The following is a 20800-nucleotide window of genomic DNA, read 5'->3' as shown; positions in this document are numbered from 1 at the left end:
GCCAGTGTTCTTGTGATGCTAAACATTTGGTCCACACTATGATTGCAATATTTAAAGACAATTGATCAAATGTGTATTCCTGTCCATTTATAAGTCCTCCTGTTGGAAATACTGTCACGTGTACATTTATGTAGCTTTTAAAAATATGGATTTTGTAAAGAATGAGTGGAGATGCTGAATGATAAAAACACGTTCTACACGTAGACATTGGGAAAATAATGATTCCCATCCTCGAATTACTCCTTTCATACACCCATAATAGGAAGTCAGATGATTTCTTTGGAAAATTGTTTGTTAAAATGTAAATTAAGGCCATGGTTTGATCGAATGGACTTTAAAGCAGAATTCCCTTAAAAGGACAATGTGTGAGCAGAAACGCATAACAAAACAAGTAGCACTGTTTTATTATCTTGTATTGTGATTTTTCCCAAGAATTTCACACAAAAGGCCAAAACGCATGATAATACTAGCAATCGATGTTCTTACACTTCTGAAGATTTTATGTAGTAAGAAGAGATCAGGGACTGACACAAACATGTTGAATGCCACAAAGTCATGCTGTCTTGCAGGGAAGAGACGCTGGTTAGAGAAGGCGTAATGAGAAACGCGCTCATGTGAAGACAAAGAAAGGGAATAAATAAACTCTAAAGCCCTGGAAGAGGAATGGTATTAATGGGCCTCTCTATTCCAGGAAGGAATGTGAAGTATTAGGTCAGTGCGTTGGAGGAGGTGCTGGAGTTGGAGTGCAAAGGCCTAACCGCACACACACACTCACATTCACACACACACTCAGTCACCACACCGTGTGGGGCATCTGTGCGATTCGTTTTCTGGTCTCACACGATTGTTTTAACAGTTAAAACAGCAGAATTGGTCAAGGGTTTTTTACTCAACACAGCAGGGAGACTAAACAGAGCTCCAAGTATGCATGTGTGCGTGTGTGTGTGTGTGTCTGAAGCAAGTCTGTGGTGCAATACAGTGGTGAAGAGTTGACTCTATTTGGCCCAGCGTTGTACAAATACAGAAACACAACAGTTCTTGCCAATCATTCTTAGGAAAGTCAGAGGAAAGTGCAGGAGGAAGTTCTTTAAGATGTCAGTGTCTTACTGAAAAACTGACACTGTGCATGTGGACATCAGTAACGATCCCAAAACTAGGTGAACTTTTTAATGTTTTTTACTTGCAGCTATAAAAACAAGTCAAAGAAGTGTATCTCAAATTCAGTCAAATTTTAATAGTCACAAATATGCAAATTGTGTAGTGAAATGATTTTTCAACGATTGTAACAAAAATTCTAATAAAAAAAAAAAAAAGAATAAATAATGATACAAAAAAAAGATTAAAATCTCAATCTGACTCAAACGAATAAAATCAATTTTAGAGATTAACAAATTAACACTAGGGGAAAAAAGCATTACAATAAAATAGAATTTACATACATAAGCAACATTTACACTCCACAACCTAAAAACACTGAGTTATAATTACTAATTATGTTCAGCTGTGTGCAAGACGTGCAATTATTGGTGCCAAATATGCACAATGGGGTTGTGGGTATTGTGATGTATTTTCTATCGCCTTTGGCTGTTCTTGACGTCCGCCATGTTTGTTTTTGTCGTTAAACGTGCCGTATCGGCTTGACGTGCTCTCGTGACTTGTGTGCACAGCAGTCGGCTGCTTTTTTTAACAAAACCTTGAACGGGGTCTCTGAATAAAATATATTGCATGTTAAAATGTGTATTATTTTCAAATAAGGGCATGGCTGCATGTGCATTTGGACTCTGCTTAAGCATAAAGAAATAATAGGTCAGGGCTTTGTTTAGAATGTGTCTGCAAAGGACAGGGATTTTTGTGTCCACTGTGGGAATTGAATTCACCTTACCTTGATCATGCACGTGAACCAGATATCAAATGTTTATGAGAACCGGGTTGGCACATCTGAGTCTTACATCGTGTAGTTACCTTGAGAGAAAAACTAGGGCACCCAAACAGGCCACACATACATATGCACACACACAAGCTTAAAACACACTTGACTGCGTGGAATATTTTTGCTGTTTCAGCAGCCTTCAGGCACGCAGTTTTAAACTTGCATCCCAGCTAGCCAAAGCTGTATCATACGCCCACACAGTACAGAGAGAGGTTTTTGGACACTGTGGCTAGATAAGCTCTGCAAACCACAACAAAAGAATTGATCACAAGCCGCAGACACGAAGTCAGCATTTTCTCTCTTCAGAGCTCGTAGCCAATCATTACAGCAAGTAAATCACTTGGGTACTTCTGAAACCCACTTAAAGCCCTTTTTGGGAGGTGTGAATGATGCAAGGCCTGTTATCATTCCTCCCGAGCAGCGCTGCACCGACTATTTGCAGCATTCCCGAAGTTTCTTCAGGTGTGGCGCACCAGACCACTTCAAGGGAGAACGATCCGTCTGACGGTTAGTCTGATTTAAAACAGTCGGTTACACCTCTGAGCTGACGAGTGAGGACACGCTATGCGTGAAATGTCAGGGAAAGGAATCCATTAAAGACTTGGGAAAGTGGGCCATGTAAAAAAAAAAAGGTGATGTGGACAAAACACAGTAACATATCATTTCTGGGACACATCGGGGCAGACATAGCCTGGCCTGAAAGACTAGTCATACAATACTCGCTTTGTGGTCATTGTCACAGAGCTACAGTAGGCTCCATTTAAAATTGAGAATTAAGCTTCTAAATTTGGCATTTTAAACAAAAGCTCTATAGGATGACGCGTTTCACAGATTACCCTCCCATCCTCAGTAGTGCAGCAGGACAAAAATGAGAATTCGATGAGACACCACAACAGCATATGGTGTTACTCACATCATCTCAGTGTCTACAGGAGGTCCCAGAGGCTTCGATAAGAGACTGTGAGTAACCAGCCAACTTGGTACAATTTGCCAGTCATTGCTTTTTTCCTGTTATTGAGGTTTATTAGATAAGCATTACATCAGTGGTTTAATCATTCCCAGAATGCTGCGGAGGCAGAAGTCCATCCCATATGACCCCCAGAGCAGCGTTCTTGTTGGCTGACACAGCAGCTCTTGCACCAGACCAGGCATTTCTTTTCTTTTTTTTTTTCCACCTCCGTCCTCAATTAACCAACAAGTGCAAGGGCTGTTTCTATGCAGCCGACTTTTACTCTACATACTAATCCCTTGTCATTTAATGTTTACTGTCTTTTTTTCCCAAAAAGCATTTAAGATGCATTTGTGGAATGTGGTATTAATGTTTAACTGCTCAACCACTTCCTGTGGCTGGCTGAAATAGATTGCAGATTTGTCTACGCTATGAAAATACGCTACTTCTATGAAAGTAAGTGGTATGCTGTGTGCTTTAGGTGTGGCTTTCTTACTGTGTGTGTGTTTGTGTGTGTGTCGGAAGGACTTTCCAGAGAAGAGGCACAATTTAATGACTCACAAACCATACTGTTCTCTTTATTCGCTCCAGACTTTGACTGGATGATGCAATTTCTCCGGGAGATTGGTCAAAGTATTGTGGGAAGAAGAAAAAAAACGACTTCAGCTTACTGGCTGTCATTTAAAGCCCATTTTACACTGTGCAGCAGTCTTTTAAGATCATTACTCATCACGATGTAGAAGATAATGGCTGAATTGGCTGAATGTTCCACCAGACTGTGCAATAACATGCTCTCCTCATCAAGGTGATACACCAAACATCCTCTAACTACAGACCTGCATTTACAGAAAATTATTATATTTTACATTCTTACATCATCAATCCGCATGAGCCGGGCTTTCAGCCAGGAAAAGCCGTAAAAGCATTTTGACTACAAAAATGTCTACGGATGTATTTCTGTAGGCACCCCCCCCCCCCCCCCCCAAAAAAAAAAAAAAAAAAAAAAACAACAACAACAAACATGATCTTACACTTTTGGGCAATGTTTTATTGCATTTTTCTCTCTACAACAAAAAAAATAAATCAAGTGGATTATAATGGATTAGTGTCAGTTATACAACATATGCTTATAATACATAACATATGCTTTATGGAAAAGCAAACAGGCCTGTTTAATGCATCTGTTGCATTACATATATATTAGCATTGAAGCTAGCTATAAAGGACCTATATATCTTTTTTTGTTGTTTTTTGAGGTGGCTAAATGCTTGATTGAACATTTAAAGACACGGATACAGATTCACAACACACAGCAAAGAAAAAAAGACCTTTAATGAACAAAAGAACAGAAAAACACACCATGCAGATTCATTCACAAGTGAGGGACAAGTCATGGACAGACAGTCCTTCTCTCCCTCCGTCACCTCAAGTCCTTGTGAGTGAGATCACTGGTCTTTTTCTGACAGAGAGTCAAGAGCTGGTCAGGCGGGCACGGGGCAGCAGGCTGGTGGCTTTCTCTACAACTGTCCGTCAGCAGCAGTGACAGAAAATCCGGAAGACAGAGGCTCAGTTTTGCTTAGGACTTTTCCCATATTACTCGCCTTTATAGCGAGGGGGTCTCTTCTCCTTAAACGCTGCCAGGCCTTCAAGCCTGTCCTTTGTTGGGATAACCTAAACGAGGGCACATCAAGGTAGTCATAGTTCTCCAAATTGTGAGGACAGGGGGTTGATTATGGTTTAGATCGGCTATGATTATTTCAAATATAATGTGGTAAAAAATTATCTAACATCTTGATTAAAATTATAATAGGTACATAAAACATAGGTGTATAAATAAGTTTTGATGCAAATGTATGCATGGAAAATTTACGAACACTGTAAAAAAAGCTATATCTCTCAAATAAATACCCCTGCGTGTATTTGCATAATATATAGATTTGGACTATGTACTGAGGACTCTGTCGGTTAATCAGAGCCGTGACATAGATAGCCCTCCAGAACCCTGATGCTACATACAACAGCATTCACAGAAACAAAAAAAACCCAAAAACACAGGGCTAAGGACTAATAAGTGTCCTCGCCACATAAAGTGCATCTGTGCAACCTGGTGCAAACTCTCTACACGTTCACAGCGTTTGGTTATGAAATAACTACATACCTGAGCATAGCACGCCTCTTCAATCGCTAATCCTGTTGGTAAATCCACCTTAAGGGAGGGGAAAAAAAAAAACTAATGGAAATGTCTTGAAACAGAATAACAAGAAATACACATGGAAATGCAATGAGATAGAAATGTACAGGTTTTCTCGGTTGGTTTGGAGCATTTCTTGAATCATTCTTAATATTTGCAAACCAGTTCGTAAAAACTGCATAAAACATTGTATTTCTTGACCATCTCACTGCCATTCAAATCATCGTTAACAAACAAGATGGTCAAAATGTTTATTCATGTTGTCAGTATGACTGCGCACGGTTTCAGTGTTTCCTGATGTAAACTCTGGCTTGGATTACAGTGATCAAAGATGCACAAGGCTGAATTTCTTCTGTTTGGCATCTACAGTATGAATACAGCACATATGTACACATTACTATATGTGAGATTTCGATTGCAAGAGACCAGACAGGATTCACACTTTTTCTGTACTTTACTGATGTTTGTTCATTTCCTGGTTGTTCATTCATTTTCAGAAATAGTAATTCTGTGTTTCGCTCTGTCACACATTGAAGGTTCATGAGATTCACCTTTTCCTGTTTTAGAGAACCGGTTGATCATTGGTTGATCTGATTCCGTTCACTCGCCTTAATTAGTGACATTCAAGATTCATCTGCACAATTCATCAATTCAAGTCACGTTTATAAAAAAATTTATAAAAAAATGATAAAAAACTAATGACAAGATGTTCCGGGGGTTAAAAACTATTCAGGCAAGAACCAGTGTACAGTTTCCGGTTTATCGCAGAATTGCATTTGTCACATAATTAATTAGTTTGGCTGATTTTCCCAGTCTCTCACGCAGAGCATGATAGACCATAAAACGAGTTTTATGTTTTTATGAAGTTTTATGTTGAAATAATGAAATTTATTTATAAAAAAATATAATTATTAATTATAAAATGAACTAAAATGTTAATACAGTACCGTACTGCATACATTAAATAGCATTTTTGGGTTGGCGTCTGTTTATCGAGGTTTTGGAACGTAACCACCGCCATAAACAGGGATTACTGTAATATATTTTGATCAACATGATAAATCACTGATGATGTAGAACACAGCAGACAACTGTACACAATCAATTAAATGAATGTACCAAAACATTGGCAATTTGTTCAAAGCAACGAGAAATTGCATTTACGATACAATTACGATTTACTGATCTGAGTAACGATCCAAAGCAACTGAGGAAAAACTAAAAAAAAAAAAAAAAAAAAGTTCAACATTGCATTTGTCAGTGTTGTTAATACCATCAATGGGTAGCTTGTCAGCACACATTGAGAGTTAAATAGAAATATATAAACAGTGTGGCGTTTTTTCAGAAAACAACCAGTTGCTGCAGAAAAAATACAGTGGTTACCGTGACCACTGTGGCAAGATTGAGTAAATTTCATGAAAACTTCCAGTGTGTAATGCAGCCTGTACAGTAAAGCCTTCCTGCTGACAATAGGGATGGACAGAAGACCGACCTTTATAGGTTACCTTGGCATTTCACCGAAGCAGCCCAGAAATATCTCCACGGCTGCACATTACACTAGACAAATAACCTTCCTTTCTGTTCATTAAACCAGGATCAATGCTGAACACCAGTCTACAACACTGCTGCTAAATTCCGATTGGTCAAATGTTTGTTCCTGAAATAAAGACAATGGCACGGATTATAGTTCTGGCTCCAAAGTTGACATTAGCACATGGCGAAAGTGGTTGTATGTCCGATGCTCCACATCGTTGTATAAAATCATGTGCCGTTGTTGAAGTTCTCTGTGAGGAAACTTGTGCTTTGTCATACTTAATATGCAAAATCTTTTTCCACAAAAATGCTCCAGGTTCATAAAAACTAAATATCAGTTCAGCTCCATTATTATAGTAAAAGTTCTCTGTATAAAACATGGAATGCAATTCACAATTGGAGGGGTTTAAAATCCAATCCCCATTGATCTAAGGCTGTAAATATTATCTGAGCATCTAAAATGTAATCCATCAAAAGCAACTTCTAGTTTTTTTATTTTTCAATATATATGGTTAATACGCAGTAACCCTCCTCTAATGCCTGTCTAGCTTCGGGCTAAAACCCAATCTATAGCATGGTAAACATTTCCAGCTGCATACTGTAGTTTCTCAAATATCTGCTGTATTTTAAACACAATCGCCCGTGTGTGCAGTTGTCCGAATTCTCTAGTTTTAAAAATAGGCGCTATGTGAAAAATTACAAAAATGACAACACTTGTCAGGACATCCGCCTAATGAATGACTTCCTTTGACCTCAAGGCACCGTGGTGCTGACAGATCGGCCCCTGGGTTCAAGGTGGTGTCATGGAGCAGACTCTCACTGGCATCTAGTGTAGCAGCTGAAACGAATAGAAACAATGCAGCCATGCAACTCAATCCACACGTAGACCAGAAGAACCTTAGTTCTTAGACACAAGAAAACACCTTTATCTGAAATGGGACTGAGCTTTTACGTGAGTCTTTTTTCTAGAATCAAGCCTTGAAGCACAACCTGTCCAGTCTGTTGGATGCTCACAGCAGAAATGAACCCTTGTACGTGACTGTGTAGAAAGATCTTACCTCTATGCCCTGGTTGATGGCCAGCTTGGCCATCCGGATCGCGATCGGCCCCTAAAAGAACAGAATTTAATCAGAAAAGCACGAATCTTCCACTCTAGACTATTTCATTCGCATTAATGTAGTAATGCATTTTAGCAAAAATGCTAATGTTTGTAGTCACGGTTGCTGCCACATATGGCTGGACCACATATGGCTGGAAAAGTCAGGTGTCCCAATTCTTCTGTATTATACTTCATATAATGTATGTTAGGTCAACATAGAACCTGAAATAATCCCCAGATATTTTTGAAGGTTTTTTTGCCATTGGTTTTCAAAGCATGCACGATATCTTAAAGTTAGAAGGTAGGATGAAAAGAGGGGTAAAAAAAAAAGCTTTTCCAAAACATTAGATGTACCAGGGAACAACGTGAAGGCCATCATGAAAACATGGAGTAAATTAAGCACCGTTGTGACATTACAAGAACAGGACATCTCTCAGAAATTGACAAAAGGACAAGACAAAACATACTCTGGGAGGCTGCCAAGATACCTACAGCAACATCAGAGGAGCTGCAACAATGTCTAGCTAGTAGCCTACTGCATTTAACTCTGTACATGTGTCAACAATCTCTTCTACTGTTGAAGCACTTTATCAATGGAAAAATAAACATTCAAACTTGCCTAAATTCATACAATCACGCATACAATCAACTTAAACCATGGAGGAAAATGATGTGATGAGACCAAGGTAGAACTTTTTGGGTGTAATTTTTAAAGATATGTTTGGCACCAAGCGAAGATAGTGGTGGTAGCATAATGGTTTAAGGCAGGGTTTTTTTTTTTTTTATACTAGGGCTTGGAATCGTAAATAGAAATAAACTCTGTTAGATGAAGAAGCATTTCTTAGTCAACAAAGGAATAGCGACAAAATAAGAAGATCATCACTTTGGAATGGTCCAATCAGATCCCAGGATGAAATCCTATCAAAAACAAATATTTTACAATACAATGAAGATGGGGAAAAAATGCTCGTGTGATTTACCTCCATTGAAAATGCAAAAGAGTTTTTAGTCTGCTAACATTTTTAGAAGATATTCAACAATTATATTTGTGTAAATTTTAGTTGCAATTAAGATCATCTTGCAACCTGTGCAACCTGTGCAGTGTTTCTTTCATCAAGAGCTCGACATGACGTGCTGTACCTGTGGGTTGAACTCTCGGGCAAGCTCCAGAGCTCTCAGGTAAGCTGCATCCCCGCTATTGTTTTGCTCCACAGCGTGGTTAACCAGCCCAAGAGTCTTGGCCTCAGTACCATCCACCACCCGTGCAGCAAAGATCAGCTCCTTAGCCAGGGATATTCCTATAGTCCGTGGCAGACGTTGGGTTCCCCCTGTACAGGTGCGTATACACAAACACACACGTATTCACATAACCAATTTGTTACTGTGTTCACACAAAAATCTGGACCTTCGAGACGTAATCATACCTCATTCCAATAATAAACAAAAGATGGCGAGACAAAACAAAAATAAACTGGATGACCTTTCGCAAAGCAAATGGACACTCTTGGGAAAGCTTTAACTTCCAGGATAAGTAAAAGCCGCAGTGTCCTGCTAACTTACATATTCACTGAGCCGGCTCTATTACGTCAATGCATTAGCACAGTGAAACCTAAATCCCCCTGCGCCGCCCAGAGTTGAATTATGAAGATAATGTCAACCTCAAGGGTGAGACGGCCTCTTATTTATAATAAGCTCCACAAATACCCACTAAGCAAGCATTGTACATATGCACAGATGGCAGGAAGAATTTCTCATGAGACACCAATTAACCTCTGCTAATGACAACAGGCAAAAAATAGTCATAGGGTTCTTGTAGATGGTGACAAATCGCCAACCTTTTAGGGCCGGAGGCTGGTGTAAGGAATTCTTATCATCACATCAGAGGTATATTTTAAGTATTTAATGCAGTTGGGCTCCTGAGTGGCACAATGGAAAGTGTTTGCTTAATCAATGTAATACCTGTCTGTGCACATGATCTTTGGGTAAGAACGATCGCATTACTCTTTCAACTCTCGTGTATACGAATGAGGGCAGATGACGCCTGTTTGTGAGCAGAAGTTTAAAAAGATGGAATAGTGGATGGCTGGTATTAAGTGTCTCAGAGGAAGCATGTGCTTGCTCTCAGATTCTTCAGTGAGCAGCTGTTGGGTAGTGGGTAGAGCTAACTTTAAAAAAAAAATTAGGGTGAAAAATAAAAGAGGAAAAATATCAGCCCTACTGGGAGAAATATGACCCTTTATACTTAACTGATAGCAGATCCTAGTGAATTCTTTTCTTAAATTACCCCAATTAAAATACAATAAGCTCAAACATCATTTTGAAGTTAAATTAAAAGTAGTCATTATTTAGGTTATGTTAGTTGCTACAATGCATAACTCAAAAATGACTGGTTGGGATTGATATTATTTAGGTCTGCTTTATGGTGCTGCTTTATGATGTTTATAAAATAAAAATTAGTTTAATGGCAAGTTATACAAAATTTTTATTTTTTAGTAGACTATCTGGGGTCACTTGAATGAGAATGGGTTCCTTTCCTGTTTGATTCCTCTCGAGGTTTCCTCCTCACGTTGTGCCAGGAAGTTTCAGTTGTTTTTTTGTTATAGTTTTATATACAGTTAGTACTATATAGATATATAGTCATATATCTTTTTATATAGCTATAAAATACCTCTAGAATGCATTCATTTCTGTAAATCCTTATTGACACTGTCCATTGCTGTGAAAGCTACAAAAACTGAAGCTATCAGCTGCCTAATACAGATTGTTTCTAGTACATAGTTTGAGTTCACTAGAAAATTCCTAACACTGAAAGTGTTTATGTAGCAGTGGGTTATGATTATATATTTCCAGTGAACTCGCTTGTCAAGTTTCCACTTTATTAGGAAAACATATCGCTCTATTCATAGACTCAAAGCTTCACTATGCTTTTAATGGGCTCTATCTAATCTGAGATCAGCAGCAAAGTGGAAACAGGATCTGGGGTCTGACAAGAAAACATTTTAAAATCGTTTTTGGACAATAAATCAGCCGTCCTGTATTTAATTGCAAAAAGAATATGGTCCATCTAAGCTGCTATCAAAGTCTGGTCCAAAAGGTGTCATGTGTTACGGTGTGGAGATTTGTAAGAACCCCTGGCACATTCATGTGAAAAGCATTCATGCAAGAGGATATGAAATCGTTTTTATACGATATATCCTGCCATTCACAGAATGACATACAAGTGCATGGCAATGGGAGCAGAAAATGAGGGTGCTGGATCGGCTTGCTCGCAGTCCAGATCTGTGCAAGATATGGCAAACAAGCTGCACAACTCAAGTTCTGTATGAAATGGAAAAAAATTGAGAAAATCCCACTTAATTAACTTGAACAACTTGTTTCTCTTTAGGGCTATTAAAAACACGTGTAAATACTTAACTGTTACGATGTGTTGCAGTGTATTCAATACATTTACAAGGTCAAACATCAAATATTGTGCTGCTATAATGCTTTAATATTGTACATGTACAAATCTATGTTTTATTCGGATTAGCACTGTTCACGCTGTCCCATTTTTTTGGGGAAATTGGGGTCGTAAAATTAAGTGAAGACATCCATTACCATGACTCAGCTTATTTTGTGATTAATTTTCCTCTCTGGCTGCACATACTGGCCACCTTTGTTTTCTCCATCTTAAAAGAATGATTTGATTTTTAGTCAGTCATACTCTTTCACTTAGCTTTTTTCCTGACCATAATACAATTAAGACTGACATCAGCCACAAACAGAAATAGTAAGATATCGTCACAACGTAATTATGCATTACTGGAGTTTAAAGGTAACAAATAAGAGGGTGAATTGCATTTGTAAAGAAAGTACAACTAAAGTCTGTCTATATATACACTTACTGTCCACTCGCTGTAATGTAATGTAAGGAGGACCTCATATTATGTATTTGAAATTGAAATTTGTTACATTCATACAGAGTACGACATTCAATGAAATGCTTTTTTACGACTGTCCAAAAAATGTCCATGAAAAATAGACATAGAATAAAAGGATAAAAGAAAGTAGTTTAAAATAAATACAAATAAAATAAAGTATAACTAAAAAAAATATAAAAAGAAGGTTAAGAATAATATAATATTATAATATATATACTGTATATATGCTTTTTAAGGAGCGGATGCTATTCCCCAGTTATTCATGCAGTTATCTAATCAGCCAATCACATGGCAGCAGCACAATTCTTAACATAATACGTAGACAAGTGGAGAGCTTCAGTTATTGTTCACATCAAATATCAGAATGACCTATGTGATAACCTTGAGATGGCTGCTGGCAGCAGATAGGTTGGTTTCAGCATTTTAGAAATGGTTGATCTCCTGGAAAAACTTCACACACAACAGTCGCAAATGATTTTATGGATTTTTCTGCTGCCACACGAATGAAGGATACATAAGTACATGAACGTGAAGGTTCATGCCTGCACGTTGGTGGTGTGGGAAGGTTTACTTTAACAAATGTCTTCAATCCTTCCATCCTTAATTCATTTACTCTATCGATATGTAAAATTGTCAGGGTTTACCCCTTTTAAGAGAAATTTCTTGCTGGACATAAAATGCTAAATAATCCATAGCGCCCGTGTTAGCCGCTAACCAAGAAGTGGCTAGCGGCTAATGCTAGCAATATCGATTTTAAATTCAAGTTTTGTCATTACTTTTTAACTTTGCATTTTACTGCAAGTTGTATCCTGCAGATAACTATGTTTGTGACAAATAATTGAATCTTGAATTAGATTTCTTTATTTATATACATTGCTATTTGCATATCTGTTTAGATGCTTAACTGCATTTCATTGGCCCTGTACAATACGTGTACTCTACACATTGACAATAGAGTTTAATCTCATTTGAAAATTACAATCAAAATATACACGACCTGAGAAATGTTTGTGACTTGATCCTAAATTAACTGATCTGGACTACTTTAATCAAGCACATGTAGCACACAAGACAATTAACACTGTGTAATATCAATATGTAAAAATCTGTGTGTGTTCAGAGTGTATCTGTATATCAGACAATTCTCTAGATCAGACTTCAGGGACAGAAATGCAGATTTATGGAATTATACAGTATATTAATTGCATTAATGGACCAATAACTCTCAAAAATATACTGTAACCATGTAAACCAGTAACCTAATTGTAACCGGACAGTCACGTAGTAAGCGTTCGCTTTCGTTGCACAGAGCTTAAAAAAAAACAGAGGCCACATCATCACAAATTGATTTTTTTTAAGCCTTTTATCCGGCTTACACAATTTACCCAAGTTCATAAGGGGAACATGTTTACACTCGAAGATGCAGATACACGTTGCATAAATGCTCAGTGATGAAACAACCCTCCCCATTTGTCTCTAAATACCTTGACAATAAATCAAACTACTTCAAGCAGATCTGGCCACATCTGCTCGCATCTGCTGACGGTCAAAGTGATTGATTGTTGTGGTTCTTTTTTTGTCTTTTCGTATGAAATCTGATAGAAACGAAAGGTTTTTAAGATATCTGAAGTGGCAAAAACAAGGGGTAATATCCACTCGGTTACATAAAGAAAGAAAGGGGAATTTATCTTTAAAAAAATAGAAAAAAATCTGGCCTGAGCAAAAGTTCATTTCACAGACAATGAAGTTATCTCCTGGTTTTTTTTTTTTCTTTAAACATCTGAGTCACTGTGATGCCAGGAAAAGACTAGAAAACAAGCATGATTCGGCTATTAATGTCAGGACCCACAAGCGGAGAAGCCACAAATGCAAACAAAGCTATCTAACAAGTTCCAGCAGTGAACTTGTGCCCTTATGCAATGCTGTGTAACTAACAGGTTTTTTTTTTTCTTATTGTGGAAGAGATTTAGCAAGAGATTCGAAGAAAGCCCTACATCACAACCCATGAAAATTGGCCATCTTAGTTACAGCATGTGTTGGGGATGGGGGGGGTGGGGGGTGGGGGGGTGTAACGAAGCTTGCTGTCTCGACATGTTTGTAAAAGCATGATATACCGTCAGGGCGGTTGACCTGGAGCTTTGCCCTGAGCTGTTTGGAAATCGTCTGTATGGCCCAGTCAGCGAGACGATTATAACATATCGCATTCCCAGAACTGTTCAAAGGCAGCCAAGAAAAAAAAAAAGGAGGGGTCGAGTGTCACCTCGGAGTCCATCAGCTGTGCAGTTCTGCCATTTCTCAGGAAAGACAGCTCCTGGAACTAAAATCAATCAGCATTAACTTTAACCGGTAAATGTTCTGTGACTGTTCAGACACGTGGCAGGCACTTCACCAATATTGCATCACTCCCCAGGGTATGTTATAGAGAACCATTGGGCTTTCTAAGAATTTACAGGGGTCCCTTAGACAGGTGGAACGTGCGTTCACACCCGCAAAACATGGAGGTAGGAAGGAAGGAATGCTTTTAGGACATAAAACGGAATTCTGGAGGTGTTGTGAAGGTGTTGTGGCACCTTGCTTTAAAAATATATGCAAAAGGCACTAGCCTGAACAGAACATATGTGACGGTTATGTGTTTTTTAAAACGCACCATTTCACTCACACACACACACACACACACACACACACACACACACACACACACACACACACACACACACACACACACACACACACACACACACACACACACACACACACACACACACACACACACACACACACACACACACACACACACACACACACACTGTTCAGGTTACAAAAATCCTGGATTTCACTTAACTGAATCCTTGTTACCACAGAAGCTTTTTACATCAGTTTAATTATATTCTATATTCCCAGCCAATGTATAACTTTTAGGACTTGTTTAATAGTTATGTACTCAAAGTAGATGCTAGTGTAAATCTAGAATGCAATGATGTATATTTTTGCAAAGTTGTGATTGGGTCACGTGGCATCCAATGACAATAAAATTCTTCACATGACAGATTTCCTTGAAAGACGAACTGTTCTGGATGTCCAGCTCCTGTGGCAGCTACAGAGAAAACGCGTATCGTATTGGGAACGATGTCATCGATCTTCCCGGTCTCTGGCGTACGTATGAGCTCCTGGAAGCACATTTAACGTGAAGAAAGTTGCCGTGATGGATGACTGCTCACTGCAGATGCTGAGACGATTTAGGGAAACATCGTAGACTTTTCCTTAATGTTCCATTTCGGGATCATTCCATTTTTATGGGAGAGTATAAAATACTCAATTCCATGTTAAACATCAGAGCACAGTCTCCATGTGTCAAAATTTTCTCTCATAACTTATCACATAAACACCGATTTATACACCAAGCCGCAGCGGTTCATCTTTTCGCCTTTGTTTGACCGGTACTTGTTTATTTTTTGTCACTTGTCCATGTTCCAGCTTCACTTTAATTTATCCGATTTATTAAATACATTTTCTTTATAAACTGCTCCTTTGGATCAACAGGTGTGTCAAATTTTGTGCCGGTAATTTTAAAAACCCTCAGTGTTTTGTTAGTGTGCATGTCTGCTTTTCCTTCTGGAATAACGTTAATGTGTCAAGTACCAGTGCGGAAATAGGACACGAAGTTCCAGTTCCAGGACCATCAACACTTGACTTATGCAAACAGATGGTTACAGCTGTAGCAGTAATAATAGCAATAGTAAAAATACTACTGCTACTATTACCAATCATAATAATCCACATACAAAATTAGGGCAGAAGGTATTTATGGTAAATCATGAATAAAATAATGTATAGTAACGGATTGGAAAAAGAGGTTCAAAATATATTTACTGCATTTGGCAGATGCCCTTATCCAGGGCGATTTACATTTGTCACTTTATAAAACTGATAAGCTGCAGGGTTAAGGGCCTTGTTTAGGGGCCCACAAGGCGGAAGCTTGGTGTGACTTAGATTTGAACTCACGACCTTCAGATCCAAAGCCCACTAAACTACCACCTCCCCCAGTTTAAGGGTTGCTAAACTTTTCGAGCAAACAAACCTATAAAGACAGATTTGAATGTTTTATATAGTATTTGGCAGACGCACTTATCCTGAGCGACTTACAATTGAGCAGTTGAGGATTAAAGGCCGTGATCAAGGCCCGGGCAGTAGCAGTATGGTGGTGCTTGAGACTATCTGATCCAAAGTTTAATGCCTTTAGCATTGAGCTACCAAATTTTCTGCAACCCACAAACCTTGACCAATGTACGCTGTTCTCGTCCCCTGTATCTCGGGTACATCAAGTAAAATAGAAAGCAAATTCACCAAATCAAATTTAAATAAACTTCCCGTGGGCTCACCACCTGCAGGAGGGACCGTAAGGGACGGTGCTGTGTGGATTGGGCAGCAGTCGAAGGCGGGGGCCTTCTTAGACTGCTGCCCCCGCGACCCGAATTACGGATAAGCGGGAGAAAATGAATGAATGAATGAATGAAATTTAAATAAACTATTCTGAAAAATAATCAAGAAAACAGACATGTCTCAAGGTGGCATGGGAGGTTTTTAAAATTGAAACACGTCCTGTAACGCTCGATAACAGAATAATAAACAGGTATGGGATTTGATACACAGTGTGTTGGGCAGTGGTAGATACGAAAATGTGTTTGTTTCTGGTTCACATTAATAAGGGGGACAAAAAAAAGTTCCAAGTATGCACGTATGTACGTATGTGTACTTACAATCATTTTAGTATAATCTTTTTAAGTGACAATACTATAGAAATATAAATTGGATATACAGTATTTTAGAGTAATTAATGTGCAGTACAAATTTAATGTCCCCAGAAAAAAACTCATTATATATTGCCATTATTGTAAAAAAATAACCGGCAACAAAAGTAAGTTTACCCCAAGTGAATATGTCCAAAGTGCCAATATTTTTGTAAGCACCATTGTTATCCATCACTGTAATCCTTTTGGGCATGGAATTCTCCAGAGCTGCACAGGTTGTTACTGGGATCCTTTTCCACTCCTCCATAATGACATCATGGAGCTGCTGGATGTTGGACACATGGGCTTCTCTCCACCTTCCGCTTGATTATGCCCCACAGGTGCTCAATAGCGTTCAGGTCTGGATACATACTTGGGCACTCCATCACCTTCACCTATAGCTTCCTCAGCAAGACAGTTGTCATCTTGGCGGTGTGTTTGGAGTCGTTATTATGTTGGAAAACTGCCGTTCTGTTTGTAACTGTGTTCAATATGAGAGTATCTATTAACACAGGGCTACTGGAAAATCATTTTTGTGTGTGTGTGTGTGTGTGTGTGTGTGTGTGTGTGTGTGTGTGTGTGTGTGTAAGCCACTGCTGTAGGCACGTTGAGGATCTGGGGCAGGCAAACAGTGGTGTGGGAAGAAGCAAAGAAGTAGGTCAGTGGATTGGTGGCATGTTTCTGGCGCAAATCCATGCAGATCCGTGAAAAACGCTTTCCTAAATGATGTGGAACAGCTTGACTCAATTGTTCATAAACGATCTAATGTGCCCTAGTGAAAGTATAATTTTTTGGCTTAGCGAGTTTTGGCCACTGCTGCTGTTTTCCTTTGAACAATTAGTTGATATTTGAGATATGTTACGCAGATCAGCAGCTGTCAAATGAATTAACGGTATTAATAGTAATTAGGAATTAAGGAAATAGGGTAATTAGGTAATTATTAATAAGGTAATTAAGGTATTATTAGTAATAGGACACACTAGCCACTTACTACTGCATGTAGTATCGCCACGCTAGCTTAATTTTTATACCCGTCAAATTTCTAGTCCCGGTTTGACTTGAACACCCCCTGTATTATTAATATTATATACACGGCCCAGCTCCGTTATAGTTGCCAAGACTAGCGATCCAGAACTTAAGCTTCAATATAGTCTGTCCAAATGTCAACTAAATGTGTCAACCACAGACAGTTTCCCGTAGCTTGCTCACAAAGTTTACCCATCATAAGTTCTTCCTTATCCCATTACAATACTCTGTTCTTTGTAAAACTGGAATCCAGTTCATGAAACTTTCTATTCACTGAGGTACAAAAATCCAATTGCCTTTGAGATCCACAGACCCATGGCCAGAAATGCAAATAAAAAAAATCAGGGGTTATACAACAACATCTCATCAAAAAAAATCCACCATCAAACTACAGTGAATCGAATAAAATCTCCTTATTCGAGTTAAACATGCGCCTGAGGTACCAGCGACTAGTGACTGGATCGACGCATGAAGATCAATGAAGTTAGTGAGCTCACTTCAACTCAAGGATGGATGTGGATCTCTTGCCACAGTCGCCACTGGCTCACTCATTAGGGATCAACTTACAATTATAAGGAAGAAACTTGTAAATTGTGTAAGTTTGACCACAGAAATATATCAAGCCGAATAAAGGAACATTTTAGATTTTTAGGGAATACAAGGACGTCGTTCAGGACGGGGGAAGCAGGCTTTGCGAACAGAGGTCTTGTACATTCTGATAGAGCACCAGACTTTAGAGGAGCGAGAGAGAGAGCGGTGATTGTATTGCTGATTAATCATTGCTAACAGTTCAGCTATCGTTCCCACAGAAAAAGACAAATCTGCACGCTCTCATTTATTATCTTATCAGCTTTGGCAACTCAGAACCTGCAGACTATTCCTCAGAATTGTGTGAGTCAGTTCATCAAAAACAATGGGAAGCAGAAATGCCATTTCATAATACACCAAAACTACCAGGAACCCCCATTCTTTCCCAAGCACAGAGCCATGTTGTTGTTGTTTTTTTCTTTCTTCAGAAGTAAACCAAAAGCTGAAACAATGAATAGTTCCAGTGTTTTTTCCAGATATTATACAGGGTCATACAAGTGCCAACATGGTCACAGAAGAACATGATGTATCTGGTATTTGTTCAAGGTTATGACTACAAAGACACTGTTTGCTTTTCAAGTCACATCTCATACTAATAATCCTCGGTCTTCTACTATCACCCAAACAACCACACCAAACAACCACACTCAGCTTTCCTTCAGACACTAATGCTACTTACCTACAAAAACTCTGAATGGTTTGGCTTCCATGTATCTTTCCAGTCTTCTAACACGCTACAATCCATCACGCTCCTTGAGATCTCAAAACTCTGGACTTCTAGTAGTTCCTAGAATAGCAAAGTCCACTAAAGGTGGTAGAATATTCTCACATTTAGCTCCTAATATTCCTTTGGAATAGTCTTCCTGACAGTGTTCGGGGCTCAGACACACTCTCCCAGTTTAAGTGCAGATTAAAAGACGTATCTTTTTAGGGAATCCTACACATAACACACATCACATCATAACCTTGTGCTCCAGAACATCTGATTCACATGCACATTATCAACTTGTGCTTGTTAATATCATGAACAGCAGCCACGCTAATTCCTCTCTTCTCTCTCTCTCCCCATCCCAAATCATCCTGAGGTTGCTCCAGCCCCAGTCACGTCCTACCTCATGAAGATTATGGACCTCTAAAGAAGTAGATGCCGCAAACATCCCGAACCATTTAGAGACGTACCAGTGCCAATAGGATTCCACCTCATGTGGAGTTTGGACACTGGACCTCTAAATGTTTAAAGGTTTTGGCATGGAGAAGCTGGTGTTGGATCTGTGATGATCTCAAATGTTGAGCTATTTTATGAGTTGCTCAGGAGCTCCTGGTTCCATAACCTCAACTGACTGTAGAAGACTGTGGAAAGTACATTAATCATAATCACACACTCCAGTGCTCATGTTATCACTTTGCAGTGTTCTGTATTGTTTTAAAGACTATAATAACACTCTTGATGTCACCCAAATGAGGATGGGTTCCCCTTTTGAATCTGGTTCCTCTCAAGAGTTCTTCCTCATAACATCTAAGGGAGAGTTTTTCCTTGCCACAGTCGCCATGGCTGCTCATCAGGGATAAATACACATCGTTTACCTTAACTGTTAAATTCTGTAAAGCTGCTTTGAGACAATAAGAAATAAACTTGACTTAAATATTTTCCAAATCGACAAATCAGTAAATGCTTCAAGTAATCAGTTACTTCAGTTGACTTGATAGCTAGAGTCTTGAATCTTCCATCCTCTCTCTTCAAATGTCACTGACAATCGTATATACGAGGTGAAATCAAAAAGTGTCGAGACTAATGGTGCTAACTGGTGCTATTCTGACCATGTGTATTACCACATCGGCGATTTTATCATGGACAGTTAGCACAAAGAGCAAACGTAAAATTCTGTGTGAAACTGGCAAATCTACCACAGACACGTTCAGGACACATTGCAGAAGTGGCAGGAACGCTGGGAGCACGGGGACTATTTTAAAGGTGATCGTGTGTAAATGTAGATAATTAAATTACCGTATTTTCCGAACTATAAGCCGCTACTTTTTTCAAACGCTTTGAAACCTGCGGCTTAAACAACAAAGCGGCTAATTTATGGATTTTTCCGGGGTTTTTTCCGGTTTCACAAGCTTCAAGCCAAAAAACTGAGCCCCATAACATTAGACCAATGAAATTGCCGAACGGGTTCAGGTGAACCAATGAAACTCTTTATATTAAATCAGATGCGCTCCCACTGAATCGGGCCGCACCACATCATAAATATGGATGTGGTTCCTCTGACGTTTGACCTGCCGCTCACTCGGACTGTCTACAGGAAATGCGAATCATTCGTCACGCTGAAAACAACCGGGCATGAAAAAAAAAAAAAAAAAACGCACTTCACCTGTGTTCTGAGCTACACGGCATCGGAAGAAAAGATTCACCGATGGTGATTTTTAAACGCACGACGATGCCAAAAGATAAACTCCTGAGAGCAATTTTATTTTGAACAATGATTTTCTTGGTAGGCTACTGTTTAGATTCAAGCCGTGTAACAGACACTGTCTTTCATTAAAGCGTGTGTAAAGTTAATTAGTTTCATCAGTGCGGCTTATACACAGGTGCGGCTTATTTATGTTCAAAATAAAAATCTTTGTAAAATTCAGTGGGTGCGGCTTATATTTCGGTGCGCTTAATTGTCCGGAAATTACGGTACTTAAACAGAGCAAGTCTTGAAATTGTTTTTGATACCATCTCATATCTTTGATATAACAAAAAAAGAAAACAATAGAACTACATTACAAAAGAG

At 38.9% G+C, this 20800-nt stretch overlaps 1 protein-coding gene and 2 long non-coding RNA genes across 3 annotated transcripts in view; 2 read left to right on the top strand and 1 right to left on the bottom strand.

The window, feature by feature from the left end:
* The first annotated feature begins 1069 nt into the window (after positions 1 to 1069).
* Positions 1070 to 3304, top strand: LOC310740893. Its single transcript, XR_014537792.1, has 3 exons — positions 1070 to 1157; positions 2781 to 2890; positions 2993 to 3304. It is a non-coding gene; the product is annotated as an uncharacterized lncRNA (long non-coding RNA).
* Positions 3305 to 3906: 602 nt separating this feature from the next.
* The window catches only part of auh (AU RNA binding protein/enoyl-CoA hydratase), a 31254-nt gene continuing 14360 nt past the window's right edge, over positions 3907 to 20800 (bottom strand). Inside the window, exons 7-10 of the mRNA XM_083568008.1 lie at positions 8843 to 9030; positions 7662 to 7712; positions 5038 to 5085; positions 3907 to 4550 (exon numbers count right to left, since the gene is read on the bottom strand). Of these exons, the coding sequence (XP_083424134.1) occupies positions 4473 to 4550; positions 5038 to 5085; positions 7662 to 7712; positions 8843 to 9030 (365 nt within the window). The 3' untranslated portion in view covers positions 3907 to 4472. The remainder of the gene's footprint in view (positions 4551 to 5037; positions 5086 to 7661; positions 7713 to 8842; positions 9031 to 20800) is intronic.
* On the top strand, positions 9037 to 15159 carry LOC310740894. Its single transcript, XR_014537793.1, has 2 exons — positions 9037 to 9586; positions 14670 to 15159. It is a non-coding gene; the product is annotated as an uncharacterized lncRNA (long non-coding RNA).

Source organism: Silurus aristotelis (genome assembly GCF_946808225.1).
Source record: "Silurus aristotelis genome assembly, chromosome: 18".
Classification (NCBI taxonomy): Eukaryota; Metazoa; Chordata; class Actinopteri; order Siluriformes; family Siluridae; genus Silurus; species Silurus aristotelis.
The sequence above is the reverse complement of the archived record's forward strand: the minus strand, read 5'-3'. Positions and strand labels throughout refer to the sequence as shown.